Source organism: Lactuca serriola, chromosome 5, assembly GCF_051521515.1.
Source record: "Lactuca serriola cultivar US96UC23 chromosome 5, Lser_US96UC23_V15, whole genome shotgun sequence".
In the NCBI taxonomy this organism is placed as follows: domain Eukaryota; kingdom Viridiplantae; phylum Streptophyta; class Magnoliopsida; order Asterales; family Asteraceae; genus Lactuca; species Lactuca serriola.
Window position 1 is genome coordinate 255614835 of NC_136412.1, and position 14640 is coordinate 255629474.

Genomic DNA, 14640 nt, shown 5'->3' on the forward strand with positions numbered 1-14640 from the left:
AAATGGGGTAGAAAATGGAGTAGGGTTGGAGATGAAACACTGTTTACTCCATTTTTTACTCCATTTATGGGGGAAAAAATGCAGATGGTCTTAGTATACATGGTTTATTCATTATTGTTATGTGAAGAGTTGACGTTGGAATAGTGTCAGGCCGTGAGCCTATAGACTCATGTTGAAGACAGAACAACGATAGACCGAGAGTCCAGACACATGTTATCGGTAGAGCGGCGAAAATTCAGTCAATGTTTGTATATATGTATATGTATTGTGGTATATGATATTTTGAAAAACTAATTAAAGTTCGACTTACTGTTGTTGCATAACTATTTTTCAGGTTGTTTTTCTAATCATGAGAAGACTTAAGCATGACTGTAGTCGCATCTAATAAATTAATAATATTTTAGACTTCCGCTAAAAACTCTCTTTAATAAACGTATGGCAATGATTTTTTTTTTAATGAAAATATGATTTTGAATTTTATGTTTTATATGTTTTAAAAATGAAAAATTTGTGTTAAAAATTTACAACACAGCGATAATAGACAAAACATATGTATTTTTATCCTCTAGAAAAAAAGATGGTAACAAATTGATTTTTACCAATTAATGCATTGTGATTGTATTTTAGTTCTTTACCATATATATGAAGTTTTTTTTTTTTTTTTTTTTTTTTTTTTTTTTTTTTTTTTTGTTTTGTATCATTGCTGATCTTTTCTAATCCCGTTTGTCCCACGCGCTTTTGAGCTCATAAACTGGCATTCAAAAATCATGATACAACTTAAGCCACTTATAAATAGTGGCATTCCACTACATTTCAAACGGCGTACATTAGAAAAAGACACAGGCTCGCTAGAAACGAGGGTGACAAAGGGCTTCAACAAAAACACCACCCTAGCAATGGCGGCTTCAGCTTCATCTAGCCTTCTTTCATCTCGATCGCCCATCAAATTAACCTCTCTATCTTCCCTTACATGGAGATTACCTGTCTCAGTCTCTCTCCCTCGCCACCAGCGACGCCGCGCGTCTCCGGTGTTTGTCGTTCTATCCATGGACGCCAAACCTACCGTCCTTGTCGCTGAAAAATTAGGAGAAGCTGGGCTTGACCTTTTGAAAGAGTTTGCTAATGTTGATTGCTCGTATAACTTGAGCCCTGAGGAGCTCTGCACCAAGATCTCGCTTTGTGACGCCTTGATTGTACGGAGTGGGACTAAAGTGAGCCGAGAGGTGTTTGAATCGTCCGGCGGTCGGCTTAAGGTCGTTGGACGCGCCGGCGTTGGAATTGATAACGTGGATCTGGGAGCTGCGACGGAGCATGGTTGCCTTGTCGTTAATGCGCCGACGGCTAATACCGTTGCCGCTGCTGAGCACGGGATCGCGCTTCTTACTTCTATGGCGAGGAATGTCGCTCAGGCCGATGCATCGATTAAAGCCGGTTTGTACTCTATCCGTCGCTACTTTTACTTTCATCGTTATAAATTTATTGATTGATTTGGTGAAAAGTGTTCTGTATGGCATTTCGTCGAACAGCTGTGCTGCATGCGGCGTTGTTGCTCTCAGGTCCCGATTTGGATCTAGCTTCCAAGTTTCACTTGATTGTGGTTTAAGTAGATGTAGAATGTCCTGGAAATCAAATCATTCACACACATTTATATCTAAATCGATGAAAATCTATAGATTCTTTTCCAAAATGAATGAAACATGACAAATTTCCTGTTTAACCTTTCAGAAATTCTCTCATCTAATTCCTTGAGAAACCTTTTCTTTTCTTAACTAGTTCTTCATAACAAACTAAACATTATCTTCTTTCTTCCATTTTAGATACGATTCTCAAATCTATGATCAAACAGACATCTATCTTCATTACATAAGTTCCTGAATCATGATTATCTGATAAACGCAGGGAAATGGCAGAGGAACAAATACGTAGGTGTGTCCCTAGTTGGAAAGACACTTGCAGTGATGGGATTCGGGAAAGTTGGAACGGAAGTCGCAAGGCGTGCTAAAGGTCTTGGTATGCATGTAATTGCACACGACCCCTATGCTCCAGCTGATCGTGCACACGCCATAGGAGTTGACCTTGTCAGTTTTGATGAAGCCATTTCAACAGCAGACTTCCTCTCACTCCACATGCCCCTCACCCCTGCTACATCAAAAATCTTGAACGATGAAAACTTTTCAAAGATGAAAAAAGGAGTCAGAATTGTGAATGTTGCTAGAGGTGGAGTCATAGATGAAGATGCATTAGTCAGGGCTCTCGATGCTGGCATTGTAGCACAGGTACTTTTTATATAAATATATTTATTTTCCAGATCATTTTTTTATGCATTTCATTTTCATTTTTCAGGCTGCACTTGATGTTTTCACTGTAGAGCCACCACCAAAAGATAGCAAGCTGATACAACATGAGAATGTGACTGTTACTCCTCATCTTGGTGCTAGCACCATGGAAGCTCAGGTTTGTGAATACCCCTAAATCCTCAAAGATACAAACTTTTTTTTATTATTATCATTTTTTTTTATCAAGAAATGGTTTAAGTTTGGTTGTATATATTCACTATGCAGGAAGGAGTTGCCATTGAAATTGCTGAAGCTGTTGTTGGAGCTTTAAGGGGTGAACTTGCAGCTACTGCAGTCAATGCTCCCATGGTTCCTGCTGAGGTATTATTATACCATATTCAAATGGTGTAAATATTTGATGCAAATATTAATTTTGTTTCTTCAACACATTACACCACAAATTAATATTTTAGGTTTTCTTTCCGACCCATTATACCATTTTGTCACAAAAAGTTATGGAGTATTTTAGATTTCCTCCAACCCATTACATAATTTTTATCACCAAAGTAATATTCGAGGTTTTTTTTTTTAATTGAAAAGCCAACCAAATATATTAGTAAGAAGCTAGTTTGCAAAACAGATGTATTCTAGGTATATTCCTTTTTCTTTTTTCTTTCTTACTTTTATAGATTTTTAAAAGCAACCTTTATATTTATTTCATTTTTTACAAATTTGACTCAATTTTTTTTTAGAACAGTAACTTTATAAATAGTAGAGTAAATTACATGAATGGTCCCTATGGTTTGGGGTAATTTGCACGTTTGGTTCCTAACTTATTTTTTTTTAAGTTGGAAGGTTCCTACTGTTTGTTTTAGTTGCACACTTGGTCCCTAAATTGACTATTTTGCCCTTGATTTTTTAATTTATTTAAATAAGATGGGATAGGTAAGGTAAGGTAAGGTGACATGGAAGTGAGGTTGGGGGTGTATTTATTTAAATAAATTAAAAAATCAAGGGCAAAATAGTTTTTTTTAGGTAAGACAGGGACCAAGCGCGCAACAAAAACAAACAATAGGGACCTTCCGAGTTAAAAAAAATAAGTTAGGGACCAAACATTCAAATTACCCCAAAACCATGAGGACCATTTGTGTAATTTACTCTAAATAGTATTACTAGACAATTACAACCAAAAAAAAGTCACTCATATATAGTCACTTATTATAATACCAAAAAGAAATATTCTAGCCTTCTAGGTATATTCCTATTCCTTTTTCCCTCATTTTCATAGCTTTTCAAATCCAACCCATATATCTATTATTACCTTTTCTACAAATAGAAGAACCATTTAATTAAGTTGGAAACGTAAAAATTAAATTTAATAGTATCAATTTAACTTATAACATAATCAATTTTGGTATCCAGATAAATGATATTAAATTTATATTTATTCCAGGTTCTGACAGAGCTAAAACCATACGTAACCCTAGCTGAAAAACTAGGCAGATTAGCTGTACAATTAGTGGCAGGAGGAAGCGGGGTGAAATCGGTGAAAGTAACATACGCATCCGCCCGTGGGCCCGATGACCTGGACACAAGACTCCTACGTGCCATGGTGACAAAAGGTCTAATCGAGCCAATCTCAAGCGTATTTGTGAACTTAGTGAATGCGGACTTCACAGCCAAACAACGTGGGGTCCGGATCACGGAGCAACGGGTCCTCCTAGACGGGTCGCCCGAAAGCCCGTTGGAATTCATCCAGGTCCAGATTGCAAATGTGGAGTCGAGGTTCGCAAGTGCAATGTCGGAATCAGGTGAGGTGACAGTTGAAGGGAAAGTGAAGGATGGGGTTGCACATCTGACTAAAGTTGGGGGGTTTGAAGTGGATGTGAGTTTGGAAGGGAATATTATACTTTGTAGACAGGTTGATCAGCCTGGAATGATTGGGACTGTTGGGAGTATTTTGGGGGAAGAGAATGTGAATGTCAGTTTTATGAGTGTTGGGAGGACTGCCCCTAGGAAGCAAGCCATTATGGCCATTGGAGTTGATGAGCAACCCAGTAAGGCTGCTTTGAAGAGGATCGGGGAGATTCCCGCCATTGAGGAGTTTGTTTTTCTGGATTTGTAGCTCTCTTCACACTTAGAGAGAGAGAGATAAGTTTTGGAACAAGGGAAGGGAGGGGAATAATGTAGGATTTTGTGTTTTTCAACTTTTTGAGTTGTGTGTGTGTGTGTGTGTTTTTTTTTTTTGCTTTACGGATTTTGTGTTTGTTACAAGAAGATTGTTGGGAATTAGTCAATGGGTTATTTTTGTCTTAATGACTACTTGTTTGTTTGTTGTTTACCATATTTACCCTTCTCTCTCTCTCGCCGTTTAATACCCTAAAAACAACCACAACTCAAAATTAAGATTATTAGTGTCACTGTTGATAAAGCATATTCATTATATGCCTTTTGTATTCTCCGATGGTGGTCTAAGAGAATGAAGAATGGAAGCGTTGACATGTAATTAAAAATTAATATTACATTACATATATATATGATATAACTATGACTGTAAGTTGAAGATGATGCAAATGATTAAGCACCATCTTATTTCACACGTAAAAAGTAAACTAATTTATGGTCACAACTTAGAGCTCATAATGTTTAGAACATTAGGTGTGGCTGTTTCAATGCAACCAATATACGCATAATGGTCAATATTGGCTTCTATAATTAAGTTGATATTTGATTGCGACCAAAATAAATTTTCGGATATCTGATTAATATGAAATTTCAAATACCGATTAGGATACCAAAAAACAACTATATGAAATTTAGATATTTGGTTTTGAACAACCCTCCTTACACCCATCTGATTAATATGAAATTTTCAAGAGCACCCATATCATGATTTCACCCATCCATTGACCACTATAGATTTCAACAACCCCGTTGTCTTCTCCAATAATACCATCCTTTTTTTTCTGATAAGATGAAAACCAAAAACTAAAACCCTAAACTAAAATGAAAACAAGAGGCTATAACAATTACCAAAAATCAATAATTATGACAGATTTCATACAAGCCATTTGCAAAATTAAAACAATACAAAATTCAAATAAACTGAAACTTCTCTCTTTTGATTTAATGTATAAATAGATTTAAAAATATTTTTTTTTTTATCCTTTTAAGATCATTATTTCGGAAAATAAGTTTCCATAGTTTATAAAATACAAGTTTAATAGTTTCAAATCATAGTGAATTGGACGGTGAAACAATCATGACATTATTACATCAGTTCAAATAACCACTACATCAATCGTGGTTTTCTGAAATCCAAGTCTGTCTAAGGTCTACATATGCTCTTATTACCTGAATATATGTCAAGATATATGTTAGACATTAAGAATGTCCAGCGAGTAATACCGAGGTTTTACTCATTTAAAGTCAAAGAAATTGGCTCATCCCTTTGACTAATAAGAAATGCCCAAATTCATTAGTAAAACTATTGATAAACAGTCAAGTCTTAATAATCCACAATTGGGATAACCTTTAACTTATTAGAAACAGTTAAATCTTTAGTCATTGGTAAACCACAAATTATTTTAAATAAATTCATAAGCCATTATCCATCATTTAGTCATAATCAAAATGTCATAATAAAATATCATCATTAGAGTCACATGATCAAAATATCATAATTACTCATAATCAAAATATTATTATTATATTCTTAAAAAGTATATGCAACACAATATGCTTCTAATCCTTTTTCGAAGTGGATCTCATACGTCTAACCTCAAGAGTCATGTAGTCATAAAGTTAGAAGTGTCTCACATTGTCATAGCTAGGATAATGTTTTCACTCACAAAATCCTCATACAATGTAGTTAGCCTTTCATGTAAGTGAGACATTGTCTATAATACCGTCGCTTATTCACCATAGAGTTTTTGGTTGGATAGACGCAAATCATTCACATCCTAACATGAATGCATGAATTCATTGGGAAAATTCATTTGTAAATCATCATAGTCATTTAGTATCCAAAACATAATTTTAGAAAATATCATTTCATAAATAAACACATAGATACACACTATATTACACATAGCAAGCAAATTGGTAAATATTTAGTAATACTTTACTTCATAAAATTCATCATTTATTATTATAAGACCTCCAATTGTTCCTCGACTTTCTTACTTTCGTTTTGCTTGTTTTAACCATATATGGAAGTTTTGGGAACAACCGGAGGTCAATGGCTAATGGATTAAGCTTTAAAATCATTTCTAAACATTCTAGGGGGTTATACAGTCGGGTAACTTTTGCCTTGACGGTTACACGGTCGTGTAGCTTTACACAACTCAACCAAAATTCGTGTTTTTACTCTAAAGACAATGTACTTTGCTCTGCATGCCCCAAACTTCACCAACGAGTCTTAATGACTTAAATAAGTATTAATATCATTATTTCATAGCAATTAAGTCCTATCTTACTCATGACTTAATGGTTAAAGCATTTAAACATTGCAAGAGTTATAGGGAGGCTCATGTAGACACCATAACATCAACTTTGGTCCATATGTTCTTACTGGATTCCAACCTCATCAATAATCATTTTAATCATTTAATAAGATCTTAATGGACTTCTAAACATCTTAATAAGATTCTAAAAATATAATTATAGTTCAAGGTTATGATTACAACCATTCAATGTGATTCCAAACAACAATTATAAAGTTGTGATGTTCAAATTCTTTATCATTGTTGTAAGTTTATGTAAACCTTTGTAATTTCTAGGTTTGATTTGTGTAACTCGTTTCCAAGTTTGATCAATAATTTATAAACTTTAACTAGATTCAAAATCTCTTTATTCAATTCTAATGGTGAATACTATCGTAAACACCAATTCCCACACAAAATTAATTAAAATAATGGAATCACATCTAGAAATCACAATATAAACTAATTTCCATAACAATTAACTTAGATGTCTTAATTATGGATTCGATGAGAGCATTAGAAATAACTGTACTAGTTAACATACCTATTCTATAACTCATTCAAACAGTTATGGTTGATATTCACCCAAATCCATTATTTAAAGTGAGATTTAATCATCCATTAGTTGAATAGCAACCTTGATGATGTACATCATAAATCAAGCACTAGAATCAAACAACATCAATTATTAACTAAAATCATATTCCAAAAGCTAGGATTTAATTTTACCCAAAAACCTTATCAAAATCCCAAATCAAAAAACTACATAGTGAGTTGGTTATGAAGTAATGATCTAGAGGTGGATTTTCAATAAAAAAACGACAATGATTCATGAATTTAAACATAGAAATTAGATTTGAGGTTGGATCTTAAAACCATATAATGTAGGAATGGAGAAAAGAACAATGAGATTATGCCTCGCATACTTCAGTGAATGATTGCTAGCTTAAATTCTTCACTTGATCTTCAATCACTAACCTTAAATCTCAATATAAAAGCGTAAAATCGCCATTATTGACCTCAAAGCTTCTCTCAAAATTGTTTGGGAGAAATTGAGACAAAGAGTTAACTAGCTTCTTATTTCAAGTCCTTCTCTTAACTTAACCACTAGTAAAGCTGTAAACGAACCAAACGAACTGAACGAACACGAACGAGACTTGTTCATGTTCGTTCGTTTAAGTTAGCCGAACAAATGAACGAACACGAACGGATAAACAAATGAGTTTTCTTGTTCATGTTTGTTCGTTTAACAAATTACATTGTTCATGTTCGTTCATTTATGTCCGTGAACATGCTAAACGAACATAAATGGACAAAGATAAAAAAAACATAATTGAAGATATATGAACATAAATAAACATATAATACACTAATGTAATCAGACACAATTAAGCATATGTGAACATAAAATGAACTTATATAAACGAATATAAACGAATGTTCACGAACATAGTTGAACGAACGAGACCATTGTTCATGTTCGTTCGTTTAACTAAACGAATGATAATTTGTGTTCATGTTCGTTTATTAACGAACTTCCCGCTGAACGGTTCACAAACAATTCGTTGAACGTTCAGTTCATTTACAACCCTAACCACTAGAGTTTTTATATGCCCCCCCCCCCCCCCCCCCCCCCCCCCAATTGATTACCCCTATATGTAAGCGAATGTGTGTATCCCCATGTTTTGACCTTTTTATGTGAGTGAGAGGTATGCATATAATAACACCCTTTTTAAATTCTTAAATTGTCCTTCATTAGATAACCTATTACCAATCACTTTTCGTCTTGATATATAGTCCTTCCCCGTCATATGCATAACAAAAATGGTTCTACTTACTTAATTTGGTCAACTCACATAGTCAAACTCATCTTTCATATAACTCACTTTAAACCCCACTCCCATCATGTTCTCAAATGGGCATTATTTCACTAGTCATTTAAATGAAGTTTCATATAGAGTTGGCAAAAATCGATCCAACCCGCCAACCCAACCCAACCCAAAATTAGCGGGTTGGGTTAAGATTTTAAACCCATTTAACTTAAATTGTTCAACCCGTCTAACCCATTTAATTAAATATGTTGGGTTGGGTAAAAATTATCAACCCGTTTTCAACCCGTCAACCCATTTAACTTTAATATATATATATATATATATATATATATATATATATATATATATATATATATATATATATATATATATTATTTGTATATTATCATGTATTAATCAAAGTATTAATTTGTATATTATAATGTTGCATTATTATTATCTATGTTTAATAAAATTCAATCCAAATTTCCACCTTTTTTTTAGCACCGATAATACTCGTCACTCTCCAAATTCACATTGAAACTAAACATTTTTAATGTTATTTGAACAATTTATTTGTATTTATGAATTACAATTGTGCTTTTGTCATAATTATGAAGTTTTATTTAGGTTTTATAATTTAAATGGTATAATATTTAATTACATAATATATTTAATTGATTTTAAATGGGTTAACCCAAGTTTAACCCACTTATTTAATAGGTTGGGTCGGAAACGACATAAACAGGTCAACCCAATGACAATTCATTTATCTAAAAGGTTGGATTGGGTTGACATTTTCAACCCAATTAATAAATGGGTTGAACCCGAACCCAACCAGGTCGACCCATTGCCACCTCTACTACTTTCCTAATTAAGACTCTTTTACAAATTACTAACTTTCTAGCAAGCAAGTTCATAAACTTTTTCATATTCTCCCCTCAAAATTGACCAACTTGTCAAATTTAGTCCTATTCATTTATTTCTATGTTAAGTCTAACTTGACCAGTTTCCATAAATATTTAATCCAAACCCTTTATTAACTCATCAATATATATATATATATATATATATATATATATATATATATATATATATATATATATATATATATATATATTATTGAGTAATTTATCGTATTTTATTTTCAAATAAAACTAATTTTCACAAAAAATAACAAAGATTATCGACCCAATTTAAAGATGTTACACAAACCACATTAAATTCCATCACTAAGGTCACCACTAAAGAACACAAATACATAATTTATACAACCCATCATCAAAGTTTGCTTACAGAATGAAGAATCATTGCAAATATTCAAAAACTCAACCCAAAATAAAGTTGCAAACCCATATTGAATTCTAACACCTCGAGACAAATCATGCCCGAAGATGGAAGTTTAGACAAAAGTTTAAGATCTCGATAGGGGAGTCTCAACCTTATATTTTAATAAGGTAGGGTTAGGACCCCCAATTCTAAAGGGCTTCATATTCTCCAAACTATACCCAATATTAATATATCTTAAATCTCAGTTAGTCCATTACGTATTGCTCGACAGCCCACATCACAGCGGGCGAGCGATCTTTATTCTTGAAGACGAAACGCATACGCCACGTTGAAAACTGAAACATTGCATTATCTTCTATTCTTCTATCTCGATTCTCAATTGTTCAAATCATCAACGTCAAACATATGTGTTTCACTTCTTTTTCAGTTTTCCATTATCTATCAGAGTTAGCCGATTATGGTTAATTATTTTCAATTATCCATTGATTACAATAAAAAAGATTTTCAATTGTCAAGTCTTGAATATTTCTATGTGGATTTTGCCTTTGAAATTTCTGAATTTCGATCGGAACGAACTCATGGAAGTAGTCAGCGAGCCAAGGTTGTCAAGCAACTTGTATTTTCCATTAATTTATTATTTCACGTATTTTGTTTGTTCATTTGTAGTTGTCTTGGTGATTCACAAAAAAAATATACTAAATAATAATAAAAAAAATTAAATCCGTTTTTTATAAAATTTTAGTTTATTATTGTTGGTCCCAAGCTCATATAGAAGATGGAGTTTATAACGTTAGGTATAGTAAAGATCAAAGGGCCCTATATTTTTGGTAAACCGGTTGAGTCACTCCTGAATCTTGGGACCTACAATGTGGATATGGAGGATGAAAATCGTTTTTTTTTTTTTTTTGTTTTTTTTAATAAAAGTCAAGCTTAAAAAATTAATTAATCAGTATTAACCCCCCCCCCCCCCCCCCAAAAAAAAAAAAAAAAAAAAAATCAGTTTCAAATTTTGTGGGTATCCGAAATTTCTAGTGAGATCGGATTTATCTGATATCCTACATTCAAATATTAAAAATAAAGAAATTAAATATCCTTTTACTTTTGTTCCTACAAATCCTTCTACCCAATTAAATGATTACATATGTCATTTTATTATACTCGATATCATTAAATGAGTGACACATATCATCATTTAATTGGGTAGGAATATTTTTAGGAACAAGAATATTTAATATCTCAATAAAAATAAGGGTTACATGTTTTTTTTTCCATACAAATATCTAAAAACTCAACCCTCTAGCGCTCTTCCCCTTCTCCGATGATCTTTTGCCTCTCACCTCCGGTGATCTCCTCCATTTCTCCAACGTTAAATTTACTAATTTTTCGTTAAGGAAATTTCATCTTATTAAATTATACAATTTACAGACTTTATTTGTAGTTGTCATTATTTATGTTGTTTTTTGTTATTTTCTGTTATCCTTTTATACAAATGGAGAAATTAAATGTCATCTTTGTAAGAAAAAAAAGGATAAAATATGAATACTTTACTTGTTATTCTTAAATCTACTCCACAATATAATATGAATATGTAGAACCTCTCAAAATTTCAACAGTTTAAGGCGTCATTACTTCTTTTTAGCATATATCAACATGTCTTAATTTCTAAGATCATTAAAACTATTAAAATCTTAATGTCTTAACCTTGATACTAATTGTTTAACATTTTCCAATATTTACGTGACATTGAAATAGATTTTGCTTCTTTAATCCAATGTCTACTTCATAATCATACTGCAAAAACAAACAAAAACACAAACAAAAATGGGAAAAAGAATTAGATCATTCTTCCATAGATTGAGCTTTAGACCCTTTCTTCTTCTTCTTCTTCATCTTCTTCCTTCCTTTCTTTCCATTTTCACTCTTTCTTGCAGGTTTCTCAATTACAGGCTGTGTGCTTTGTAAATGTTGGTGTAAGGCTGCCAATGGGTCAGCTTTGAAAACAGGATCATTCAGAACTGTTTTCAATTGATTCGCCTCTTTCATTCTGATCAAAACAATAAATCAATCACAAGAAATATGCAAAAAAAAAAAAAAAAAAAGGTTTAAAATCATGACACTTACACAAGTTTTTGCCTTGATTTACTTGTGACTTTGAAATCAGAAGTTGTTGGTTGCTTTGAAGGCTCTATATCAGGTAAGAATTCTGCCAGGGAAGAGAGATTGTATGCTTTCAGTTTCTTTTCTCTGGGTCTAAGTTTCTTCTTCTGATACAGAGGAAGAATTGAGTTTCTTTTAGCATCTCAAGCTCTATCAATGGCTTTCAGTATTCTCAGAGCTTTAAGATAAACAAATGTATTCAGGAAACTGACCTTGATCGTCTTTTGAGCACCTAAAGCAACTGTATCTCTAACCTCTGCAAGATCAGAATCGATTAGCAATTTGAATTTAAAGAGACAATGAGTAGATCAATCAAGTTCATCATGAATGGAATCTGTTACGAAGCTAACTGGTCAACAATGTGGTTTGAGAATCTTATCAACATGGTGAAAGGGATCAAAGCATTAGGCAATCCTTTCTAAGAAGTAGAAATTCGGATGCAGAATATACAACTTTCATTGCAGGATGTACATTTGGAAAAATGAACTACCTACATTATGATACCTCTGATTGGAATCTCCAAATGAATGAATAAAAGTATAATACAATCTGTGTATGTTCATCCACAAGTAAATCTAATGTTCATTAAGCGAACTATGAGTTGCAATGGCAAAAATATCTACCAAAGGTTTTCGGAGAGGAAGAACGAAGTTGAAGTAGTAACACTTACTTGCATAAAACTCAAGTTTCTTCTCAAATTTCCGATCAGCATGCTTGGATTCATCCTTTCTGAGAAACGATTTTTTGTTTAGAATACAAATTGAAAGAAGCTTATTGCATACCAATAATGGATTGGAGTTGTACGACGCGAAATTACTTACTTCGAGCTCGTCTTTCCCATCGTGGAGATTTAGGAATGCGTCGATGATCTTCTCAAAAGTAGATGTAATGCATAAAATCACGAGCAGATAGCAGATGCTCTTGTAAAACCCTAAATTTCGCCGGAAGAAGAAAGACGTCAGTTATGTCAATGCTGGCTTGTGAAATATTTGACGAGCCTTCTGTAATTGGCATTTTAACTCATACTGGACCTACAATCTTAAGCCCAAATCACTCTGGGCCTACTTTTATTTTTTATTTTATTATTATTATTTTTTTAAATTTTGGGTTGTTTTGTTATAATGTTACTTTAATAAAAACAACACACTAAATAAAAGCTTAAGCCCAATTTATCGCCACGCTATTTCCTTTTATTATAAGTGGTTTTATAATAAATAATTTAAGTGGTATTAAAATTTTCTATACGAATAATATTTCTATAACTTTTTAATAATAATACATAATGTATATTATATTATTTATATATCTATATACCTCTTATCTATTATCTATTATAATAAAGACAAAAACATTCAAGACATATTCATTTAAAACTTACAATTCTTTAACTTATCATTTAATTAGTATACTAGGTGTAAGACCGATGTATTACATGAGTTTATTCTAAAAAAAAAACTAAATACAAAATTCTAAACATTTGAGAAGTATGAATCTATAAAAAAAATAAGAAAATATTGAATTATAAAAATTAAAGTTTTTTTTCTCTTTTAAATTTAAGCAAATAATTTAGATAAACAAATAAAAAAAATTAACGAATCTTTAATTTAGTAACTTTATACTCAGAAGGAAAGTTCATTAATAAAATTGATATACATTTATTATTGTATTTAAATACTATCTAGAATTTAATAAAATGGAAAAACCATAAAATGACATATGAAATAAACATTAATTTAAAATAACTATAAAAATAAATGTGGCAAAATAAAAAAGAATGTGACATGTAAAAAATCTTTATTTATTAAAGAAGATATCAAAAGCTTTTATATAATTACATTAAAGGCATAAAAGATTTTCACACGCATCAAATAATAATGAACGCTAATATAAAAGTAGTGTTTAAAATATCATTAGCACCATATTGACACCTCTAACTAATTACATGTTTTACTTGATATTATAAATTTATAATAATCATCAGGTATAATAAACTGATGTATTTACAATGTGAGACATTTTACTTCAATTTCACAAGGCACGTCTTTTTCTTCATAGAAAAAAATTCACATTTGATGAATTTAATATTAGTATTTGTTTTCAAACCTTCTAATGAAAGTCTCTTTAGATTGTAGTATTACTTAAGATAATGATAATATTTATTATTATTATAAGAGCTATATATTATTTTATAATCAATGACAATAACTTAGTTATCTTTAACATTATACTTGTCGTTATTTTTAACAACATAATTTAAATTAGACATAACACGTGCGAAGTCATCTAGTAATAATAAACCACAAAACACACTTCCGACCATCAATAGGGTGATAAGATAACATGTGCTAGGAAAATGAAAACATATACATATCTTCCTCCAAGTGAATACTATATGAATGTTAAAAATTATAAGTCATCAATATAGTCGGGACTTTAGCATGTTATCTTAAACACTTAAGAATATCAAAAATATTATATATATATATATATATATATATATATATATATATATATATAAAATTACATTAAAAGGCATAAAAGACTTTCACACGCATCAAATAATAATGAACGCTAATATAAAAGTAGTGTTTAAAATATCATTAGCACCATATTGACACCTCT

The 14640-nt window shown here is 31.7% G+C and overlaps 2 protein-coding genes across 2 annotated transcripts; one reads left to right on the top strand and one right to left on the bottom strand.

Moving 5' to 3' along the window:
- The first annotated feature begins 803 nt into the window (after positions 1-803).
- Positions 804-4592, top strand: LOC145054050 (D-3-phosphoglycerate dehydrogenase 1, chloroplastic-like). The gene is made up of 5 exons (XM_079002180.1): positions 804-1431; positions 1900-2276; positions 2344-2454; positions 2562-2657; positions 3730-4592. The coding sequence occupies exons 1-5, from the start codon at positions 897-899 to the stop codon at positions 4399-4401; spliced, it is 1791 nt and encodes a 596-aa protein (XP_078858306.1). The 5' UTR covers positions 804-896; the 3' UTR covers positions 4402-4592.
- A 6949-nt stretch (positions 4593-11541) lies between these two features.
- LOC145054051 (ribosome biogenesis protein) lies at positions 11542-13007 on the bottom strand. Its single transcript, XM_079002181.1, has 5 exons — positions 12840-13007; positions 12689-12747; positions 12231-12274; positions 11983-12125; positions 11542-11905 (listed from the first exon to the last, which is right to left on the bottom strand). The coding sequence occupies exons 1-5, from the start codon at positions 12857-12859 to the stop codon at positions 11701-11703; spliced, it is 471 nt and encodes a 156-aa protein (XP_078858307.1). The 5' UTR covers positions 12860-13007; the 3' UTR covers positions 11542-11700.
- Positions 13008-14640: the final 1633 nt, after the last annotated feature.